Source organism: Rousettus aegyptiacus, unplaced genomic scaffold (assembly GCF_014176215.1).
Source record: "Rousettus aegyptiacus isolate mRouAeg1 unplaced genomic scaffold, mRouAeg1.p scaffold_m13_p_17, whole genome shotgun sequence".
Lineage (NCBI taxonomy): Eukaryota > Metazoa > Chordata > Mammalia > Chiroptera > Pteropodidae > Rousettus > Rousettus aegyptiacus.
In genome coordinates this window covers 23,401,463-23,422,820 of record NW_023416292.1, presented here as the reverse complement: position 1 = coordinate 23,422,820, position 21,358 = coordinate 23,401,463, and the positions used below count along the sequence as shown (strand labels likewise).

General features: G+C 59.3%; 4 protein-coding genes across 15 annotated transcripts; 2 read left to right on the top strand and 2 right to left on the bottom strand.

Annotated features, from left to right (window-relative positions):
* Nucleotides 1-28: 28 nt before the first annotated feature.
* FCER1G (Fc fragment of IgE receptor Ig) lies at nt 29-4,490 on the top strand. 2 transcript variants are annotated; one of them, XM_016134079.2, is made up of 5 exons: nt 29-540; nt 2,151-2,242; nt 2,397-2,402; nt 2,818-2,838; nt 2,992-4,490. In XM_016134079.2, exons 1-5 carry the CDS (start codon nt 492-494, stop codon nt 3,052-3,054), a joined length of 231 nt encoding a protein of 76 aa, XP_015989565.1. In that variant the 5' UTR covers nt 29-491; the 3' UTR covers nt 3,055-4,490. The 2 variants fall into 2 exon arrangements, with proteins under 2 accessions (XP_015989565.1, XP_015989564.1); XM_016134078.2 differs by having other exon boundaries at nt 2,397-2,429.
* Nucleotides 4,491-5,003: 513 nt separating this feature from the next.
* TOMM40L (translocase of outer mitochondrial membrane 40 like) lies at nt 5,004-11,152 on the top strand. Of its 5 annotated transcripts, none has more exons than XM_036234737.1 (10): nt 5,004-5,120; nt 5,454-8,406; nt 8,687-8,754; nt 8,864-9,085; nt 9,372-9,473; nt 9,640-9,745; nt 9,921-10,043; nt 10,194-10,270; nt 10,427-10,529; nt 10,671-11,152. In XM_036234737.1, exons 2-10 carry the CDS (start codon nt 8,292-8,294, stop codon nt 10,808-10,810), a joined length of 1,056 nt encoding a protein of 351 aa, XP_036090630.1. In that variant the 5' UTR covers nt 5,004-5,120; nt 5,454-8,291; the 3' UTR covers nt 10,811-11,152. The 5 variants fall into 5 exon arrangements, 4 of the variants coding, with proteins under 4 accessions (XP_036090630.1, XP_036090633.1, XP_015989562.1 ...); XM_036234740.1 differs by lacking the exon at nt 5,004-5,120 and having other exon boundaries at nt 7,825-7,937; nt 8,257-8,406; XM_016134076.2 differs by lacking the exon at nt 5,004-5,120 and having other exon boundaries at nt 7,827-7,937; nt 8,157-8,406; nt 8,993-9,085.
* On the bottom strand, nt 5,019-5,857 carry APOA2 (apolipoprotein A2). Its single transcript, XM_016134086.2, has 4 exons — nt 5,800-5,857; nt 5,488-5,608; nt 5,177-5,238; nt 5,019-5,125 (listed from the first exon to the last, which is right to left on the bottom strand). Exons 1-4 carry the CDS (start codon nt 5,855-5,857, stop codon nt 5,019-5,021), a joined length of 348 nt encoding a protein of 115 aa, XP_015989572.2.
* Nucleotides 11,153-11,422: 270 nt separating the features above from the next.
* Nucleotides 11,423-16,262, bottom strand: NR1I3 (nuclear receptor subfamily 1 group I member 3). 7 transcript variants are annotated; one of them, XM_036234732.1, is made up of 9 exons: nt 16,042-16,262; nt 15,823-15,910; nt 15,392-15,531; nt 14,843-14,973; nt 13,543-13,712; nt 13,185-13,324; nt 12,811-13,064; nt 12,617-12,733; nt 11,948-12,424 (listed from the first exon to the last, which is right to left on the bottom strand). In XM_036234732.1, exons 3-9 carry the CDS (start codon nt 15,496-15,498, stop codon nt 11,979-11,981), a joined length of 1,365 nt encoding a protein of 454 aa, XP_036090625.1. In that variant the 5' UTR covers nt 15,499-15,531; nt 15,823-15,910; nt 16,042-16,262; the 3' UTR covers nt 11,948-11,978. The 7 variants fall into 7 exon arrangements, with proteins under 7 accessions (XP_036090626.1, XP_036090628.1, XP_036090627.1 ...); XM_036234733.1 differs by lacking the exons at nt 15,823-15,910; nt 16,042-16,262 and adding an exon at nt 11,423-11,578 and having other exon boundaries at nt 12,319-12,424; nt 15,392-15,765; XM_036234735.1 differs by lacking the exons at nt 15,823-15,910; nt 16,042-16,262 and adding an exon at nt 11,423-11,578 and having other exon boundaries at nt 12,319-12,424; nt 12,811-12,956; nt 15,392-15,761.
* Between the last annotated feature and the right edge of the window lie 5,096 nt (nt 16,263-21,358).

The following is a 21,358-nucleotide window of genomic DNA, read 5'->3' as shown; positions in this document are numbered from 1 at the left end:
TTCTCTGACTCTCGTCCTTTCCACTTCTCCATTCCCCGTTTCCTCTTTCCCCTCAGTTCCCTCGCCCAGACCCACTGCCCACACACACGACGGCAGACTCCTCACGTCTGGACGGGGCGCCGTTCCCACTGGGAAGAGGCTGTCCTGGGCTGCTAGGGAATCTCGGGTGGCAGTCGATCGCCAATATGTGTTGACAGGGCTGGGGGAGAGGGCGGGCGGGACAGCCTTTGCCAAGCATGGCAGCCCCTCCCTGTGGCAGCAGGGCCTTGGTCACTGGCGGGCTGAGGCGGAAGAGCCCAGATCTTCAGCTTCCTTAGTTGGCCTTTCCGGGAGCCGCTTGGCCTCTGGTGCAGGAAGGGGAAGGGGCCGAAGCTGGGGAAGGCGTGGCAGGAAGGGGGGCCTCTGTGGTCAGGGAGCTGCGGGCAGAGCACAGCTGCACAGTGCCCTCAGAGTGTCTGCGCCCCAGCTCACGGCCCGCGGCCTGGCCCAAGATGAAGCCTGCCGTGGTCTTGCTGTTGCTCCTTCTGGCTGAACGGGCAGGTGAGGTTTGCTGAGGGACGGTGAGCGGGTCTCCAGGTGGGCGGCCAGGGCACACGTCAGGGCCGGCAGTGGGCAAACAGGCCCTGAGCCCTCAAGGTTGGTGGTATGCGGTCCCCATGGGGGCACGAGAGCCGTGCTCGCCCGCTCTCACGTCCGCTTCGGGACGGACACACACCTGAGACCTCACTGGCAGGGGAGGGCGTGTGTGACGTGCAAGCCGCGTTGCCCGTGACCACGTTTCCTGGGGCCTCTGGTCATCGCCATTGCGCTGACGTCCAGCTGCTCACAAGGCCACTCCAGAGGGGCCTGTCCTTGAGCTGGGGGGTGCGGCAAGGACAGACCGATGTGGTTGCTGCTGCCGTGGGTCATAACAGGCGCCTGTCTGCGGCTCGCGACACCGCGGGCAGCACGCGGTGCCCGGTGCCGGGGACCGGATCGTCAGTGGAGAAGCTGAGGCAGGGATGGAAGGCCTCGGCCGCTGTGAGGCTCTGGCCACTGGCCGCGTCCGCGAACTCACTTCTTGCTCTCTGAGTGTCTCGTGTGAATGGTGTGAAGACGGGTGGTTGCAGTTGGGGGTTGGGGAGGAGGGGGTGGGCGAAACTTGGGGGAGTTGGGGGAATTGAAAGGGACAGCAAAAGGAGCTGCAGCAGCCCCCATGTGGAGGTGGGGGAGAGGGCGTGAGTCCAGGCGGCTGCCATGAGAGGGGCCGGGGGCCCCGAGCCTCCAGGGAAGGGCACAGGTCCCCAGAGCCCTGGATCTGCTGGTGGCCCCATCACGTAGCTCTGTGGCCTCAAGCGAGTTACTTGGCTTCCCTGGGCCTCAGTTTCATCACCCATGAGATGGCCACGACGTTCTCAGGGGCAGTTCTCAGATTTCGACAGCATCGTGCGTGATGGGCATCTCCGGGTAAAAAGGTCTACGTGGCGCCTGGAGCCTTCTGACAGGGCCCAGGGTGGATGGGCAGAGAGGATTTCTGACCCTATTTGATATTTTAGTTGCACAAACTTCCTCTAAGAGACCCAGGGTGAGTCACAGTGCAGCGTCCCCGCGGAGCCCCTGGGATGGAGCCACCCAGCACTGCTCGCTCCCAGGAGCCCTGTGTGCAGTGCTGCCGGCACCCACGAGGCCCAGGGACGGAGGTGCACGGTGTTCACAGCGTTTACGTCACTACGTGCCCAGAGGGACAGAAAGCCATGAGGCCGAGGCTACACGACCACCGCAGCAGAGCGACGGCCTTCCCACCCTTCCCCAGCTCACATCCTTCCTGTCCGGCTCTCAGCCGCAGGTCACAGGACTCACAGAGACACTGCTGTGGTTTTGTCACTGAAACGTCTCACTGCCTCCGCCTCCCCCGGCTGCTCCAGGCTGAGGTTTTGGTCTTTGCCCATTGAACTCAGATGGGTCCCTTGAGGGCCGCGACGTGCTTAATGGTGCCTGAGGAGCCCACAGTGTCGGAGGCAGGGGTGTCCTCAACGCGAGTGCATGTCAGTCCACAACCATGGGGTGAGGGAGCGGGGAGCTGAGAGACGAGGCTCCAGAGAGGATACGAATTCCCTTCCCTGGAGCACCCCCCTGATGCCCCAACCCCCTGGGCGCCCCCTGTTCTCCAGCGGCCTTGGGAGAGCCTCAGCTCTGCTATATCCTGGACGCCATCCTGTTTCTGTATGGCCTCGTCCTGACTCTGCTCTACTGTCGGCTCAAGGTGAGGCTGGGCAGGTGCTGTGGGCTGCAAGGGGAGGTGGGAGGGTGGCGGCCATGTGGCTCCAAGGACGGGAGATGAAGGGTCCCCACAAGGTGGCAGGGAACGGGCACTGGCCCTCGCTTTGGCTCTCCTGAGTACCTTTCTTCCCCTGCAGATCCAGGTGCGGAAGGCAGCCGTGGCCTACGAGGTACGGGCCCTGCTCCTGGGGGCTGAGGGTTCCGCAGACTCCGCCCTCCGGGGCCTTTGCCTTGGGGTCTGTGGTGCCTGGGCAGGTCTGTCCAAGCTGCGGGGACCACCAGCCACCGCGCGCTTCCTCCCTGCCGTCTAGCCAAGGCAGGAGTAAGATACTCAGCAGGTGACAGGCAGAGTAAAGCGGAGTGACAATGAGTCCCTGGGAGTTGTGAGTGGTGTTTACGTGTGTGTGTGTGGCAGAGGTGCGTTCGTGCCCCAGTGTTCAGTGCCTGCCCCCAGATGAGGGGGCTCGCCAGCCCCGGCCGGCTGCCCTGGGTGGGGAGGAGGCGCTACGGGCCCTAAGGGAGGGGTGGTCTCTGACGCCGGCCCCTTTGCCTCCACAGAAATCGGAAGGCGTCTACACGGTGAGTGAGCCTGCCCTCCCCCCCATCGCCCCAGTCCAGGACGTCAGCAGGGGACAGTGGATGCTAAGTGACCTTTGGAAGGTGCAGGGTCTGTGGGGTGGAAGGGCTCGGGTGGCTCCCATTCCTGACCCCCTCCCCCCCCTCCTCCTCCAGGGCCTGAGCACCCGGACCCAGGAGACCTACGAGACCCTGAAGCATGAGAAGCCACCACAGTGACCGTGGACAGGCGCCCGTGGCCACGTCCTCCCTGCTCCTGGCCCCCACGGGTGGCACCATTAACACCAGCCGCCCCTGCCGCTGTGAGGAGGCCACGTCCCACTGCTCGTCAGACCCAAGCTCGCCCCCTCTTCACTAATGCTCGCGAGTCAGCCCCCCTGAGCGCTCCCTCCCCCTCCTTCCCGCCCCCCTGCTCCCCCTGCAACACTGCAGAGGGGGCACGGGCAATAAAGCTGCCGCACACTGGGCTCTGTGCATTCATTCATTCATTCATTCATTCGACACGCAGTTATCTGGCCACAGGACACACTGGGCTGGACACGGCGCCACTGAGTGAGGCCAGCCCTGTTTCTGACTTTGCAGGGCTCACAGCCCCAAGGATGCCAGGCTGTGCTGCTCCACTGAGGGGTGAACCCCTGACCCCGAGTTCTCCAGCGCAGGGATGGAGTGGGGACTCCAGGCCCATTCAGAGTGACTCTGGCTGTCCGGCTCCAAAGAGTGATCGGCTCACAGCGCGCTTCAGGTGGGGCAGTTAACGGCGTCCGCGTGCGTGAGGGTTGCTGTGACAGGCGCGTGCAAAGCTCCTAAAGGAAGGTCTCGTGGGAACAACGAAGTCTCTGGGCTCTGGGGCAACGGGGACCTTCGGGGGCCAGGTAGGTGTCGGAGGCAAAGGGGACAAGTCAGGCCCGGAAGGGAGGGCAGTTTGCAGAGGGCGTGGGTGGCGGCGAAGGGTTCCCGCGGGCAGCACCTGTCCCGTCCCCAGCTCTGCCAGGAGGGAGGACTCCTGGAGATACTTGAATCTCATCTGGGGCTTCCGATCCTGCCTCTGGCCCAGCAGCTGTCACAGTGGGTCCCCGCCGCACGCTTACCCCAGCCAACCCCTCCGCCGTGCTGGGCACCACTCCACCCTTGTGAGGACTCACACTTCCCCGCATGTTTTCCGGTTAATGCTGCCGTTTGATCCACTCACAAACCCTGTGAGGATTCAGGCTCTTTGAAGCTTAACCTGTCCAAGGTCATCTTATAGGTGACAGATTGAGAACCCTGTTGCAAGCATTTTGCCGCATGAGAGAAAACCAGAAAGGGTAGGAAGGGGTGGCGAGTGGTAAGGGTCCTGAAGGCCAGACCGAAGGCTGATCAACATGCAAAAGAAGTCGGAGCTGGCCTGGTGTCCGGGGAGGACGATTTCAGAGGAAATCTGAGGCAGGGTACCGAAGTCGCCGTGTTAGAGGTAAAGTGGGGATCACGTTTACTGGAAAATGCCGCATTTTCCTTTGTCCTCATTGTGGGATTCCGAGCCTCCCGTGCCAACCCACCCTGCCTCCTGCCCATGTCGCTCTCATCTGGGTGTCGCGGCTCCCGAGTCAGTCTGCAGGGCAAGCTGGGGACCTGCCACACCCTGAACGGGCTCTGGTGTCTGCTCGCTCCCAGCTCCCCGCGGCCGGGCGGATAGCAGGGAGAGGAGTGAGGGCCCATGTCGCTGCAGGGGGGCGTGGCACAGGAGGGGTGGGAGGGCCTTGGGCGACACCACTGGGTTCCCTTTTCGGAAGCTCTCCGCTGTGTAGGACGATTGGGAGGAGATTCCGAGGGCGCCCTCATGTCCCATGACCCGCACGGGTCCAGGGATTCAGCTGGTGACTCTTGCGTGCCCTTCACTGTTCCTGTCCAAAGCGAAGCTCTCCAGTGTCCACTGCAGAGCGGTCCCCAGGCCCGCAGGAAGCTTCCCGGCTTCGGAGCGGAATCGCGGGCAGGACCTGTCATTTCTGACCTTGTGTCTTCAGCCCTTTCCCCACCCCTTCGCACCAAGGCCACTTCCCGCTGGATCTCTCCGTGTCCTCCTTTCCCCCGCCGCCAGTCCTCAGAGCCAGGCTCGCCCCTCAACTCTTGTGATATTTATTGTAGAATCAAGGAGTGGGGACGGAGAGGGCTCTGGAGCCAGCTGGGGACGGAGGACAAGAGACGCCTCACTGGGCAGCTGGGGCTGGTGCTTCGAGGTCCGTGAAGTGAACCAGATCTTCTCCAGCCTTCCAGACCAGGGGTGTCGGCTGCTCCTGCGTCTTCTCCCAGTAAGCTCCGGATATGTGAGCGTTTCAGGGTCCATGTGAGGGACGGAGCCACTGGCAGGGGCCTAGGTGGTGGCGGGAGGTGAGACTCCAGTCCCCATACTCTAGCGCCTGGTCCGTGCTGGCACGGCAGAGCTCCTGAGAGGAGAGGCAAGCCCTCCAGCAGGCAGAAGGCACGCCCTAGAGCCAGGATCCAAAGCCCAGCCCCTGCCACCTGTCCACCGGGCCGTGGGGCTGGGGCGGTGAGGCGGTTGTCCTCTCCGATTTGACCTCGGTTTCCCGAACTCCCACCCCGTCTTCTGCGGGATCGCCATCTTCCCTTCTTTCCCTCCATAGCCCCTGGGCCTGGCCCCCCGTGGCTGAGACTCACTGGGCTTGGAGCTCCGAGCCCTTGGCCGTGTCCACCAGGTCCTTGCCATAGTCAGCCGCAGTCTGGAAGTGCTGAGAGAGCAGCGCCTGCACATGGACACACTCCTGTCTTCTCAGCTGGTCTCCAGCAGCTAGTCCCGCCCCCTGCCACCCCGCACAGTCCCCGCCCCAAACGGTTCTCCTGCTCCCGGTCTTTGGAGGGGAAACGCTCCTCCTTTTGAGCCTCTGCTTGCCAGGCCTGAGCAGGGGACTGGCAAATGGGTACCCAGGACCCCCAGCACTTTCCCCTTCTTGGGACCCCACTCCATGTCACATCCACCTTCGAGGCTGCAGATGGTGAGGACCAGCACAGTCACTGCAAGAAGCTTCATGGTCCTGATGCCTGGGAAGGTCACCTGTGAACAGGTGGGGCTTGGAGAAAACACTGGAGCAGATAGGCCCCAGCCCATCCCAGGAACCCCTACACAGGTGCTTGTGCCAACTCGGCCCCTCCCTCCCTCCCCACGATTAAAACCTGGCCTTTTGGATGCTGCCCACAGCTGGTACCCCTTAGCCTACCTGGTCAATGCCTCTGTCCCTGCTGACTGGGGGACTGGTCTGTGTCTGGTCTGGGTGGGGAGGCTTCCCCACTCCCTGTCAGGTGACCAGGATTGTGGATTGCTGGGGCAGGGGCCACATCGGAGTGAACAAGGTGGAGCTGGAGGAGGAGAGGGTGAGCCCGTGGGGCGCTCATGGTGACAGGGTGGGAGGCAGGCGTGTGGGCTTTGGCGGAGGCCAAAGGGAAATACTTCAGGCCTATCTGAGATTCGTTCTCCGGGATCTGGGGCTGCAGGAAGCAGGAGCACTAGCTTTCTCTGGAAGGCTCTGACGTCTCAAGCCCTCAGCCCTGGGGAAATTTGTCCCATTATGGGTAGATTTCATCTCCCTAATCCTACCCCCTTCACTGCAACCTGGTAGAGAAGTATTGGGGGACAGAAGAAAGCAGAAAGGAGATGAAATTAGGAGCAGGAGTGAGGGTCAGAGGGCGACTCTGTCGCTTCTCGAGTTAATGTGTGATGAGACGGGGAGAAGACATGAGAGCCCAGAAGGACCTCTTGCACGCTGACCAGTGAGCACACCCTCCCCACAAAAAACAAAGTCAGAGAGCGGCCTCTGCCCTCCCCTAACCCGATGGAGGGCTCTGGCAGGAACAGAGGTCAAGGTCAAAGTATAAAAGTCGAAGGTCTCTCTGGTCATCGGGTCACCTCATCTAGGTAGTGGTCAGCCAATATGAGTCAGCAGGGGCCGCAGCGTCCCTCCGGCCAAGGCCTCAGTCCTGATGGCGTGGGAGAGAGGTACATAACCCAGGCCCAGGGCATTTGGGTGAAGTCAGCTAGACAGATGTCAGAAGCTTTTGCATCTTTCAACCCTTTGCCCACAAAGTGTCCCTAGGACATTCCTGAGAGATGGGGGTGGGGATGTGAGGGCTAGTGAAGGAAGTGTCCAGAGCCCGGACTAATTGTTCCCGCCTGGCTTCGGCTTGGACGATTCCCCTGTGGCTCCCGTAGGACTGAAGGCGCGCCACTCACTCGCCCCTGGCTCTGGACCGAAGCACACTGAGCAGGGGTTCATATTCCTAGGTTTTCTTTGCCTCCTCTGCGGAGGGGGCAGGGCGATCAGGGAAGAAAACGCTAACTCAGGGGGCAGCTGTTTCAGAGAATAGTTCCGCTAGAGCTGAGGCTGCAGCCCCGGTGTCCCTACCCCAAACTCTCACACCCATCCCCATTCCCGGAGGACGAGGGGGACTCTGGGAGGTATGGGCCTCCAGGAAGGAGGTGTGGGTCCGTGTCGCAGGAGAGCTGTGCTTGTGAGCAGCGCGCATCTGCAGTGCACTGTGGAGGGCTGTGAGGAGACAGCCCGGGGCTGGTGTGGTGGCGTGCAGTTGGGGGCCGGGGACCACGTGAACTAGGCTTCCAAAGAAGTCCTCCCAGACGTTCCCTCCGCCACTCTTCGCAAAAGGCAGAGGAGGGAGCTTCAGCAGCCCAAGCTCCAAGACGCTCCCTCTAGTGTACGCTCCCAGGTTTCCCCGACCTCGGAGAGGCCGAGCGACCTAAGGCCATCCACTCACTGAGTTAAATCTCGGGAGCTGTCACCAAGCCCCGCCCGCTTCTGCAGCTGCAGCCAGGGCCGGAGCTCTCTGGATGCTGGGCCTGCCACTCCTCTGCTTCCTCCTTTCCCATTGGCCTCTGGGAGACCGCGCCTCTTTTTTTTTTTAAGTCGATTGGGCGGGGCCCAATCGAGGGTAGGTCGGGTGTTTGAAAGCTTTTTTGTTGCCCATTTCCAAAATGGCGTTCCTGACCACGCCGAAAATACAGCGTGAAGCCGCAGTTCTGCCATCACTCAAGATGGCTGCCCCCATCAAGATGACCGGGGTGTGCCGGGGGAATAGGGGCAGCACGATGGTCTGAGACGGTAAGGGCTACTGCTCCGTTGCAAGCCGCGCCTTGTGGCCTAGGAATGAAGAGTAGAAAGAGTAGGTAGCTGGGCGAGGTCTCTTGTGGGGCTAGGGCTAGAGAGTGGGGTAGGGACCAGGGGTGACAGATGGGGGTGAGGGATCAAAGATGAGACGGAACTGTGCCCGGTATTCAGTCTCCCCACCGGTGTCCTTTCCCCCGACTCTTCGCGTTCCAGGTCTAGCGTCGGACCATGTGGAAGTTTCTGGGACTGGGGAGCCGGATGATGGGGGGTGGGGCCCTTGGGGGGTAGAGGGAGGAATAGCATCCTTTCTCAGGCTAACCCCTGCCCCTCCCCGTCCTCTGGACTGCAATGGGGAACACGCTGGGCCTGGCCCCGATTGGGGCTTTGCCCCGCCGGAGCCCCCGTCGAGAGGAACCTCTGCCCAACCCCGGGAGCTTCGATGAGCTGCACCGGCTATGCAAGGGTGAGAAGTTGGCATTTGGGTGTCTCAGGCAGAAAGGGCAGAGGTGGGCGGGTCTTGAATGCTGGGTGTCCCGCGATGGGAGCAGGGAAGCGGGGACCACAGCGGGGATAGCCAGCCTCAGGGCAGGCTAGCTGCCCGCATGGGGTGCAGCGCTTCCTTGCAGGGCCTGAAGGGAGGAGGTCAGTTCCTGCAAAGCGCTTTCTGCGGGTGGAAAGGAGAGACTGCTTCTTGGGGCAGAATGCTTTGCGCTCATTGCGTCCTCGTTCCTCCCCCGCTTCAGACGTATTCCCAGCACAGATGGACGGGGTGAAGCTCGTGATCAACAAGGTTCTGAGCAGCCATTTCCAGGTGCTCCCACTTCTCTGGCCCCTCCTCCCTGTCCCTCCCGGCCTGTGGGAGGGCGGATGTGGGGCTCTCTTGACCTCCCTTGCCTGTGGGACTTATTGCCGCAAATCAGGTGACCCTCTGCACATGCTGGCACATTTGGGATTCTCCAAGGCCTGCTGGATGGGAAGAGGATGAGGGTGGGACCGGGATGGAAATGGAGCAGGAAGTCTCTGCCCTCCTCTGGCCTCTCTCCCCTCAGGTGACTCACACTGTGCACATGAGCACCCTTGGGCTGCCGGGCTACCACCTCCACACCGCCTATGCGGGGGACTGGCAACTCAGCCCCACTGAGGTGAGGGCTCCACATACCTGGGCCATCTCCCCAACGACCCACCTGGGGCCCAGGCCTGGAAGAGGAGGAAATGTGGGTGTTGTGGGGAAGAATGGGCAGGGCACCTGTCTGCTTCTCTGGGTTTTTTATTCTGAGTGGGAGAGGGTGGGGACACATTTGTGTGTGGTGGGTGGGAGTTTTTCTTTGTGGCTCCACTGGGGGGCGCTGGATACCGCGAAAACCTACAGTATTTGGCTCTCGCCAGAGCGGAGCCACCCACTTAGTCTTCCCGACTACACTCCAACAGGTGTTCCCCACCGTGCTCGGGGATTTGGACAGCAGTGGCAGCCTCAACGCCCAGGTCCTGTTCCTCCTGGCAGAGCGGCTCCGAGCCAAGGCTGTCTTCCAGGTGCCCCATGGCTCCTGCCTCCATCCACCGAAGCACTTCCCTCCTCCTCCATGAGTGTCCTGGGGGTCGCCGAGGCCAGGGGGGGGGGGCGCTCCAGGGAGAGGAGCAGAGGCGGTAGTGATGGCAAACAGGGAAGGAGGGTTCACTTCTTGCTCTCCCCACCCAGACGCAGCAGTCCAAGTTCCTGACATGGCAGTTTGATGGCGAATATCGTGGCGGTGACTACACGGCCACGCTGACCCTGGGAAACCCTGACTTGATTGGGGAATCGGGTGAGGGACCAGGACGGGGTTCTTCATATCTTGGCTGCGCACTTGCTCACGTTGGCGACGCCTCCTTGTCGTCTGTACACGGCAGGGATTAGAAAAGCAGCTTCTTGGGCGGCTGGGGTGGGGGCTTCTGGGGGTGAGGGCTTCTCTACGACTGACTCCACGTCTCCCACTCTAGTGATTGTGGTCGCTCACTTCCTGCAGAGCCTCACTCATCGGCTGGTGTTGGGAGGAGAGTTGGTTTATCACCGACGGCCAGGAGAAGAGGGAGCCATCCTGACCCTGGCTGGGAAGTACTCGAGTACGCGGGGTGGGGGTGGGGTCGGTTCTGGGCGCGGCCAGGTCTCCTGGCGCCTGGCGCCCGGCCTGCTGCTGCTGCTGCTGCGGTGACGCTGCGTGACGGTGACGGTGACGGTGACGCGCCTCCTCTCCTTCGCTTTGGTTTTCGCAGCTGTACACTGGGTGGCTACGCTGAATGTGGGATCAGGTGGGGCCCATGCCAGCTATTACCACAGAGCGAACGAGCAGGTGAGACCGCCGACCCAGCCGCCACCCGGCTCAGCGGCCCCGACCTGCTGTTCCTCCCGCGCGCGGACCCCGACGCTCTCGTTCCATGCCGCTGACGCTGGGTGGGACCCCTCCACCCAGACAGACGCCTCTCTCATCCTTGCCCATGACCCTCAGGTTCAGGTCGGAGTGGAGTTTGAGGCAAACACAAGGCTCCAAGACACAGCCTTTTCCTTCGGCTATCATCTGACCCTGCCCCAGGCCAACATGGTGTTCAGAGGTGAGGGTTCCTGAGGCGGCAGTCCGGAGGGGAGGGGCCCGGGGGTTGCGCGGGCGGGCGGGGCAGGGAGCTGCGCCTTCGCTCTGCCGCCGCGTTCCCCGCGCCTGCGGAGCGACCGAGGCTGCATTCCGCCCCCCACAGGCATGGTGGACAGTAACTGGTGCGTGGGCGCCGTGCTGGAGAAGAAGATGCCCCCGCTGCCCGTCACCCTGGCCCTCGGGGCCTTCCTCAATCACTGGCGCAACCGGTTCCACTGCGGCTTCAGCGTCACCGTGGGCTGAGGTGGTCCCAGAGCCCCCACGGCAGCTGCAACCCCTGAGTCAGGTGCCCCCGGGCCAGAAATGAGCCCCTCTCCGGAGCCCCCCTTGCTGGGTGACCTCGAAGTTCCGGAGCAGAGTGGGGGACAGCACCGTGCCCGCCTCAGAACTGGAGCTGGGGAGGCAGTGGCTGGAGGCGCCCTCTCTGCCACCGGCCCCGGGGTCATCTTCCCATGTTCGTGGCTCTGGACGGCGGGAGGAGGGTTAGGGCGCATGCGCGGCCGAGCCGTCCCCCTCCTCTGCCCTCGCTTCCCTGTGGATTAAAGCACCTCGCCGCTTCCTCTTCAGAGCAGAAAGTCTGCGTGAGACTAGCTCTCCATCCTGGTTTCTGTCCCACAGCCTTCCAAGGTTGGGAAGGAGCCTTTAACCTCAGAAAGTGGGGGCCACCCACTCCCAGAAGGAGCGTCCCCCCCACCTCCTGTGCTTCCAGAGAACAGCTTCACCCCATGGGCAGCACCCCCCAGACCCCCAACGGCTGCACAAAGAGGCACTCATCACTTTAGTCTTTTATTGTGCCCACCAGGCTCCCTCGGTGCTGGTCCCAGCCCCCGGCCTGCCCAGCGCCACGTGTCCGGGGCCCGGGGCAGGAGGCGAGTGGGGCCTCAGCTGCAGATCTCGCGCAGCAGGGGCATCAGGGCGGACAGCTCCCGGGTATGCTGGATCTGTTGTCTATAGGCTTCGTTCAGGCTCCGGAGCTCAGCCAGCAGGCCCAGCAGCTTCGCATACAGAAACCTGTGGAGGAGGGCGTAGGGTCACCAGGGAAACAGGCAGCTGAGAGTCCTGTCCTGACCCGGTGCCCTGAGCCACCTCTCAGTGCAGCTGGGTCCGAGCGTGGGAGAGAGCTGCGTTCTGGCATGGCCGATCAGTCCGCAGTTCAGAGGTCCCCAGGGGGCCGCCCTCTGACGCTGTCTTCTCTCCCCATGCTGTTTTTCTCGAACCCAGAGCTCTGAGGGCCATGTGTGAAGGCAGCCTCAGGTGTGGCCAAACCTCGGCCGTGTGGAATGCGAGGGCCTGCCTTCTAGAGCATGTCCTAGAAGGCGGCCCTGTTCTGTGGGCATGTCCTTCGGCTCATTGAAGATGAACCAGAGCGGATGTGGACCCCACACACCTCAGGGCCCGGAGAGCTCACGGACTAGAGCCAGGGGCAGAGAATGAGCGAGGCCCTTGGAAGGCTGCTTCGGTCTGGAGAAGTTGGACGGCTGAGGGGACGGGCGTCCCCAGCCTCGGGAATGCTGTCGTGCAGCGCCTGCGGGCCGCTGCTTAGCCTCTCTACTGAATAAAACGGTCTGGAAAAGCGAGGTGCAGCAGCAGACGGGGCGGCTGGGGTGCCGGGCCTGTGTGGGCGGCAGGGAAGGGCAGCTCCCCGAGGGCCTTGTGTTCCCGGAGGAAGGGACGTTACAGTGTTTCTCCTGAGCTCCCTGTGTCCCGACCTCTCCCTCCCTGAGCCTCCAAGCGCCCAGTCACCCCCATACTGGTCCTGCGGCCTTGGCTGCTGGCTTCTGATGTAGCTGTGTAGAGTCAGCGCCACCTCCTCCTGCAGCTGGTCAATCTTGTCCCTCTGGGTCACGCCGGGCCGGTCTGCAGGACGGAGAGCGTGGGGGGTGCAAGGCAGGGTGAGGTGGGGTGGGGTGGTCGCAGTGCTCCAGGCAGCCAAGGCTGGGACACACCTCTTCCCCGGGGCTGACGACTAAAAGACCTGGGTGGACGGGTTCAAGGAGCAGGAGTTGGGGCCGAGCCGTGGGGACCGAAGCTGCTGGGCCAGGGGCTCACCAGGCGAGAAGAGGGCCATGGCCGCCATGAGCACGTACTCGGGCTCCTGGAGCTGCAGCCGCCGCAGGGTCCGGTGGAAGTGGAAGGTCAGCTCTAAGAACTCTTTCTGGAACCCCACTGTGGGAGAGACCGGGCTCAGGAGCCTGCCCCGTGCCACACCGCAATGACACGAGCCTGCTGCTCTGGCCACTCACCCAGGGCTCCATCTTCTATGGTGTAGTGAAGAGGCCCGCAGAAGAAGTTTTGTGTTTGGAGACAGAACGTGGAATTGAGCGCAATGTGACAGATTTCTACGGCTGCCCCCTTGAGAAGGGAGATCTGGTCCTCAATGAGCAGGGACCTGTGGGGGGCAGGACGTGGCACCCTGGTCACCAGCCAGAACCGCGGGGAGCGAGAGGGCTCCCACTTCTGCTGTGCTGCCAAAAGCTGGGGACTAAAGGCCTGGTTCCTGGAAAGGTGGAATGATGGCTTGCTTAGTTTGGTCAGTGCCATTTTTTTGTTTTGTTCTGCTTTTTGGTGGTGGTGGGGATGGTGCGTTTTCTTCCTGAAGCCGTGGGAGGGCACACACCGGAAGAAGGGCAGGTCCTTGGTGAACTTGATGATCTGCTGCACCATGAACGTGTTCACGTCCGCGTAGTGCATCAGCAAAGGCAGCATGGGCAGCGGGGCGGGCAGGCGCTGGTGGTGGGTGAACAGGTGAGGCGGAGGCTGCAGAGATCGGAGCCCGAGTGAGACGCCAAGCCTTGCCCCACTTTTGGCCTCTCCACCCTTATTTCAGAAGGGTTCTGGACCGAGCATCCTGCGAGGCCTGGGCCCCGGAGAAACCCTGTCTTCTGAGCTGCTGCAGGGCACACCGCCCCCTCCCCCAGGCAGGCCGCCTCGGGCCCCTGTTGGCCACATCCAGCCCGAATCCTATCGGTGCTCACCCGGAAGCACAGGAACTGGCCAAACATGGTGCTCACGTGGCGGGCGTGGGCCCCCAGGAGTGTCCGGACCAGCTCCTTCTGCCCCTCGCTCAGCCCGGAGGGTGCTTGCTGTGCCCGACGCTGGGCCTGCTTTGCTCGCCGCAGTGCCAGGGCTTCTGCAGACAGGATCACTGTGCCCAGGCAAGAGGGGTGACAGAGCTATTGAGACCAGAAGAGAGCACATCCCTCTGCCAGCTCCTGACCAGGCGCGTTGCGCGGCGAGGCGTGCGGGAGAGAGGGGGGTCCAGAGGCCTCCCTGGGCTTGGCTGATGTCCTAGAGGCTGGGGGTTGGGGCTCCCTGTACCCTCCCCCCCACCGTGAGGAAAAGCAGTGCACTGGGTGGGAACAGGAAGGGCAGACAGTGAGGTGGCCACAGGGCTGGGCGTTTGGCCTCTGGGGGACATCGAAGAGGGAGGGCTCTTGATACCTAGAGCATCATCTTATGTTCGCATAGCGTTACAATCATAAAGGGTCTGAGCTTAAATCCCACAGGGCAAAACAATCCTGTGGGCAGACAGGGCAGGCGTTGTCACCGATATTTTTCAGAAACCTCAACAGGCTGAGATTCCAGTGACGGGTCCAAGGTCACAAAGTGTTTAAGTGATGTGACTTGAATTCCAACCCAGACCGTTGGGCTTCTGCAGTTTCTTTTCCACTGCTCCACCCTGAAAAGCAGTGCGATGTTACGGGACAGAGCCAAGGCCCGGAGGCCTGACAGCGGAGCTGCAGCGCCAAGTCCACAGCTTTTCAGCTGAGTGAATTTGGGCAAGTTGACTTCTGTGAGCCCAGTTGCATGGTCTGCCGGGAGGGCAGCCTCATTCGCTGACACACAGAAGAAGTTCTAGGTAATCAGTTCGATGATTACTAAGCACATACTGAGTGACAGGCACTAAACTTGAGAGGCAGAAGAGAAAAAGCAAGCCAGGGACCTAGGGAAGAGTGCTCCGGGGGAGGGAGTGACAGCCAGAAGGGCAGATGCCCTGAGGAGAGTGTGTGCCAGGCGGGTCTGAGGGTGGCGGGGTGGGTGGAGCCAGGGGAAAGCGCAGGGCACAAAGCCTGACAGGAGCTGTGGGGAGCTGGACCGGGAGGTCACGGGCCCTGGAGAGATGAGGAGCCACTGGAGGCTTTGAGCAGAATACTGACATCGTATGACTTGTTTCGAGAAGCTCACTGTGCCTGCCGTATGAAGAACGCACTGTGAGCACAGGGACGAGCAGAGAGAGAGTCTGTGGGCTCTCGGGGTGGGAGGAGGCCGACTCACTGTCCTTCTTCATGCCGGCGTCAAGACACCTCTGCAACCTGCAGGCCGGGCAGTGACGCCTCTGGGCCTTGCTGACCTTACAGCTTCCAGCAAAGCGACAGGTGAGACCAGAGCTTTTGACAGCTGTTCGTCTGTGAGAGACAGAGACGCTGTGAGGGTTGGGGACAGCAGTGAACAGGCGGCTGTATAAGGGGGCTGAGACGACATGGTTTCGAAGAGCCTCTGGAGGCATGGGCTAATCTGAGCCGCGTCCAAAGGTCCTTCAGCGTGGATGGGGCACGACACACTCAAGCATTTCCAGGGGCACAGGGTAGGGCCAGGGCGCCGAGCTGACGCAGCGCCAGCCTGAGGCTTGACGGGCAGCGAGCCACACAGTGAGCGCTCTTGACTGAGGGGTCGTGTCCACAGGCACACACCTGGCCCTCCTGGGATTCTGCCCCTGTTTATACAGCACGGCGATTGGCGAGATGCCGGGGCTCAAAGGTTGCCTGGCAGGCTGTCTGAGGGTTGTTTCTACTGGGGGCGGGGGGAAGGGTGGTAGGCTCTTACCTGAAGAAACCCTTGCAGCCCTCACAAGTCAGGGCATGGAAGTGGTAGCCTGTGGCTTGGTCCCCACACACCACACAGTTTCTCGGCTTATCTTCCCAGCCAGCCATGGCTTCAGGGGCTGAGGTGGCTGTCACAGGCCCCTGGGTGTGTGAAGAGTCAGCTGTCAGCTCTGGGCCTCCTGCGACCCTCTCGTCCCCCCTCCGCGGAGCATCTTCCCAAACATGCCCTGGGCTGGATGCCTGCATCATCGCCACTTTATCGTTTTTAGTCTCTGGCCGCCCAAGGCTTTCCTACCCGCTCCGCTTAGGCAGCATGTCACCTGCGGGCTGCACACTCTGGAGTGGGATGCCTCTCCCCAAACCCCTAGTCTACCCCTGCTTCCCCCTTGGTCTCAGCTGCTGCCCAGGTTTAGGGATCGTGGCCCTTGGTACCTGGAAAACGAGGGACTTGAGTTGCGTGTGGCCACCAGTTCGTAGAGACTACCAGGGAGTGCACAGACTCTGGACCTGGAGTGAAGGCCTGTGGGAGGTTTTCCCATCATGCCCCTGGTGTGGCTTGCTGGCACATGGGGAGGGGCCCTGATGGGTGCGGGAGATCGTGATTCATTAGTACCTTCCCTTAATCAGACCCTTGGCAGGTTTCCCTCCTACCAAGTTCAGGCTCGAGCCGCAGCCCCCTGGTGTGGTGCCTGGACGTGCCGGGAGGAGAGTGGGCAGCAGAGCAGGCTTCTTCACACGCAGTGTCAATGGCAGAAGAGCCAGGGGCACAGGTGCAGGAGGCTTCCGGACGGAAAGCCTGGCAGACGAGGTCTCACCGAGGGCCCACGCGGAGGGCCGGAGGGGGCCCCGCTTCCTGACTGGGAGGGCCGAGCCCGCAGCGGCCTCTGACAACCTGGAGGTAGTTGGCATGGGTCTGGGGACTCTTGTGCCAGAGCTGGCTGATGAGCATGTGACTTGTGCAGTTACACAAGGCCCTGTGCTGGGAGGGTCTTGGTTTTGACATTGCTCTCTTGAAATTCTTAATGATTTTTGAGGAAGCGGCTCTGCATTTTCATTTTTCAGTGGGCCCTGCAAACAACGCGCCTGGTTCTGTCTAATGAGTAAGTTTAAGAACCAGAAGTAAGAGCAGTTGGTGCTGTCCGGCGCTCTTCATGGGCACCGAAGAGTGTTTCTGCAGGTATGAGAAGTATGAACGTGCTCTCCCAACATCTGTGAATAGAAAAAGTGATTTAAAAAACCATTTGGATGTTTAGGGGAATGGGCAGTATGGTGGCCACGTCTGATCCCACACACGCTGAAAAAAGTCCAAGTCTCAGGCTTCCAGTGAGAAAGATCCTGGTCCCTGTGCTCTCTCGGGGCTTTGGCCACTTCTGCACCCCCTCACACAGTCTTCTCCCACAAAACAGAGCAGTTTCCTTCCTTCCCTTTTCTTCTGTCATGTCTTCTGCTTCTCCAGTTAAGATTTACATTATAATTAACGTTGCTCTACAGATGAGTTAAAAACCCAAGTGCAGGCGACAGTCCTGAAAACACAGAGCGAGAAGAGACTGAGTGAACGAGGGCCTGTTTCGGTCCCCGAATGCGCGGGCGGCCTTCCCCTCGGGCGGCCCTGCGCCTGTGGGTGCGCAGCGCATCGCAGCCCGAGACGCACGGGCTTCCTTCCGGAGAGCGCAGAGCTCGGATCTGGGCCGGGAGGTGTAAGCGTCTGTCCGTGTGCACATCTGCTGGTATCTTTGCTCGAGTGTGACTCTGTTAGAATTTGTACTGATTTGTTCAATCAGCAAACATCGAGAAGAATCTGCTATCCTGAGACACTGGGAATAAAAGATGAATAGGACGCTCTCCTTCCCCGCGGAGTTTAAACGTGCTGGGGGGGGGGGAGACGGACCTCCGGAGCGACACGAAGGAGTGTGGTTGGATCAGTGGTGCTGCAGTGCGCAGAGCGTCCTGGGAGCAGGATGCGGGCACCTGGTGCTGCTTTGACAAGGGGGCGATGAGAAAGAGGCAAGAAGGGCTTCCTGAAGGAGCGACGGACCAAGCTGATTTTTAAAGGATAATGAAGAATTAGCCAGGTAAAAACAAAAGGCAGCTCAGGCCAAAGGTGCAACCTGAGAAGTTCAAGAAGCCAGGGACAGCAACGAGGCGATGGCAGTGCCACCAGCCGGCCCGTCTTGCTGGGCCGGGACATTTTAGGCCGGGAGTGGGCGGGGAGACGTCTAGAGAGGCGGAGCTGAGGCCTCCATTCCCTCCCTCACCCCCTAAAAGTGACCAGATGCCATGCCCTGTCATCCCAGCCTGCTCACCTGAACGTGCCCACAGCCTCCTGGCTGAGTTCAGGTCCCCACCGTCCCCCACGCATTACTGCGACAGCCTCCTTTCCTTCACCCCAACCTCCACGCTGTTGCTCCTCATCACCTTCGGGGTAAAATCCAACCTCGATAGCATGCAACCAAAGTGCTCTGTGACCTGGGCCCTATTTATTGCTCTGGCCTCAAGCGTTCCCACCCCGAGTCCCTCCCCTTGACCTGACTCCTCGGGCTCTGGCTCCATGGGTGTGTGAGCACGTGGGGCTCCCTGAACACTGTGCTTACTCGTCTCCAAACATCTGCCCTCCGTACTCTGTCTGCTCGGGATCTCCATACATCCCTCCCTGGACCGCCCGACCTCTGGGCCTTCAGGCCGGAGCACAGAGGGTCGCCTCTGGGAGCCAGGCTCCACCTCCGCTCACGTCGCGCCCGGCACACACCACATTGCGGGCACTTGTCTGTTTCCTTGCGATTCTGAGTTGCCAAGTCCAGCACTGCCTCTTTACTTCTGGCTCCTGAGGGTCTTGTGTACCCCTGGCATGTGTGATGACTGTGGAAGGAACAAACGAGCAAGGACACAAACCGAGGTCTGATTCCAAACTCATGCTCTTTGCACGTGGCGTCATGTCATTCACTTAGCAAACATTGAGCAGGTATCTACTTCATGTCAGGCCCCTTCCAGTCACATGGGTTCCGTGGCGTCATCTGGATGACGCTTCTCTCGTTTCCCTCGGGTGGCTGTCTCTCCCAGCTGATCGTCCTTTGCTGTCCTGACTCTGACCAGATTCTCATTAGTCTAGTCTGATTCCTGTCAGAACCGCTGCTGCCTGCAGCTGCTGCTTGCCGCTCCCACCTGCCGCTCCCACCTGCTGCATCTGCATTTGACATGTGGCTGACCCTGCTCGGGTGTCTGCTGAGCCAGGTTTCAGTCTGGGCCTGCGCTCTCCTGTTTGGCGACCCAGGTTCTGGCACAAACACTTCTTTGACGGTTGCAGGATGCCTCCTTCCCTTCGCACCCTGTCACTTGGTTCTTAGCTCCCATCTCTGCATTTGCCAGTGACGTCCTGTGGCCCCGTCAACCTCCCGCAGTTCTCGCCCACCTACAGCCACACCGTCTTCTCAGAAACCCTTTCTCACTGGCCTCTGCGGTGTTACGCATTCCTGCTTCTCCATCTTTGTTTCTAACAGCTCTTTTTTCTTTCTCTTTTATTGAGTTCTTTATTCCTAAGCCTGTGAGTTAGGAAAAACTGTGAGCTTTTCTCTAAGGCTCAGTTTCAAGCTCCCTACCTTTCTTCGTCCGTGTTCCTCCCTAACAGTTCATCTGGTCACACGGCTCTGGTAAATGTAAAAATAGCTAATGTCTGAACAACAGAGTATATAAAGCACCTCCGCGTCCTGACTTCGGTTCCCCCCATTCCAGCACACGGGTGTCTCCAGACTCCACAGCCCGGGTCCAGGGATCTTGCTATTCTTAGTAGTTTCTTCGGACACCTGTTTGTGTTAAATCTCATTCTAGTCCTTTCTCTGGACTCCCTCTGCCCTAGCCCCGACTTCTGTCATAGCACGGATAACGATATTGCCCTTTTGCATTCGCCGACCGTCTCTCCGCTACTGAACTGTCAGCTCTATGCCCTGTGGGTCTTCTTTCCGCAACACCCAGCACAAGTCCTGGCCGGGATGTGTGCCGAGTAACCAATGAATGAGTGAAGAACTTTCCCAGTTTCCTGGTCTTGAATTCCAAGGGTCGCTTCGAATTCTCATCTACATCCTGTCAGTCACCAAGTCTACTGGTTCTTTGTGCCTTGTGTTTCTCGATGTTGTCCCCTCTCTTCTGTTACTCTCACTATGCCCAGACTCTTGCACTTTGTACGACTGCGATATCCCCATCTTGGTCTCCCTGCTCTGACTTTTACTCTTGTCAATTCAGCCCTGCGTTCCCCCTGCGAGAACAATGTAAAAACGCCATTCGCGTGAGGGTCGGGTTTAAGTCCTCGTTCTGAAAGTTAAGGCCATTACATGTCTTCTGCAACACCCCCATCATAAACCCCAGTCTTCTTTCATCGTCGTTCTCTTACTTCCGAGATGCCAGACAGACCCCTCCCACCATGTGTCTAAATTTAACCATTCCTTTAAGGTCCCACCCAAATCCCGTTTTCTCCAGGAAGCTTTGGATTCTTTTGGTCCTGAGCAGTGTCTTTCCTCTTCGACCTGTTACCGTTCACTGTTATATTACTTGTTGTTGTAGTGTACCTGGGTATTTCATCATCCGTGGCTGGGTTGGCAGTTGATGGCCTGTGAGCCAACTCTGGCCCGCTGCCTGTTTCGTACAACGTTTGAGCTAAGAATGGCTTTGAAATTAAAATTTTTTTGAGGAAAAAAAGGCTATTTCATAATACATGAAAATTACGTGAAATTCACACTTCAGTGTCCACAAACAGTTTTCTTAGAACATAGCGACACCTATTCGTTTATGTGTTGTCTGTGACTGTCTTCAGATTGTAATGGGAGACCTGGAGTTTCAACAGAGACAATAAGGCCCACAAAGTCTAAAATCTTTCCTCTCTGGCTGTTGCAGATGAAGCTGGCTGACCTCTAACCTAGGACCTCAAATTTCCTTTATAATTTCGCATAGCTGTTGAAGAACTTTGAAGAGATCTGTTTCAGTAAAGACAGACTTTTCTTTGCTAATTCTCCATTCATTAGAAAGGTGGGGGAAGCCAGAGCCGCAAGCTGCCGAGTGAGGAGGAGCTAGCCTAGTTAGAAACTAAGGGACTCAGGCCTCCACATTCCCGTTGGAAAATGAGAGTCAGATGATCGCAGGAGTCTGAGGGACTAGACGTGGTCTTTTTTGAGTCTTGTCTGTTTCTGACCTGGCTGAGAAAACGTATAAGCACAGAGATGTAGCTAGAGAAAGGGTGTTTGCTCAAGGTCTTAACCTGAATCTGTCGTTGAGAAGAGGTGAGTAGTAGCCGAGGGAAGCTGAGCTATTAAGGACTCAGCTGTTACAGGCCATAACAAAATTGTCCAAAAGGAGTAAAAGCTAAAGCTGAGTGTTTGGCTTTGGCTGAGAGAAGCTGTAAGTAGGCTAAGAGGTTTTACAATGCCCACTTCAGGGCATGAGAATTGAAAAGATTTTCCTTAGAGTACAAAGGAAAGAAGGTAGATATTTACATACACCTGTGTATGTGAATCGCTGTCGAAGTTAACAGGAAGTTCATGACATTTATCTAGGTGTTCTATTTCTTTTCTTGCTCTAATCATATTTTTTCTTAAAACTTATACAACAGTAATTATTTACCAAAGTTCCATCTTATTGAAAATAATCAATAGATTGGGCTGTGGGCTTCATCTGTCACATCTGGTTCCTACACCTGGGCAGGGTCCCCTTGGCTAGTTTTGGTCCTCAAATATGGACTACCAAATAGGTTGCTACCTGAATTGCAAGAAGAAGCAAAACTTGCTTCTAAGAGCTCGAACTTGCATATTGAAACCTATTTTAATGGCAACAATAGGTACAAGGTCGTATGTGTGTCTCTTTTTGTTACAACTTCACCACCATGCCTGGCACAGTGGAGGCTCATTGTCAGATTGAGCTTGAACGAAGAAGCTTTTGGGAGGCGCTCAGTCGGTACTTGGGTGGTTGCTAGAGCATCATCATTTTG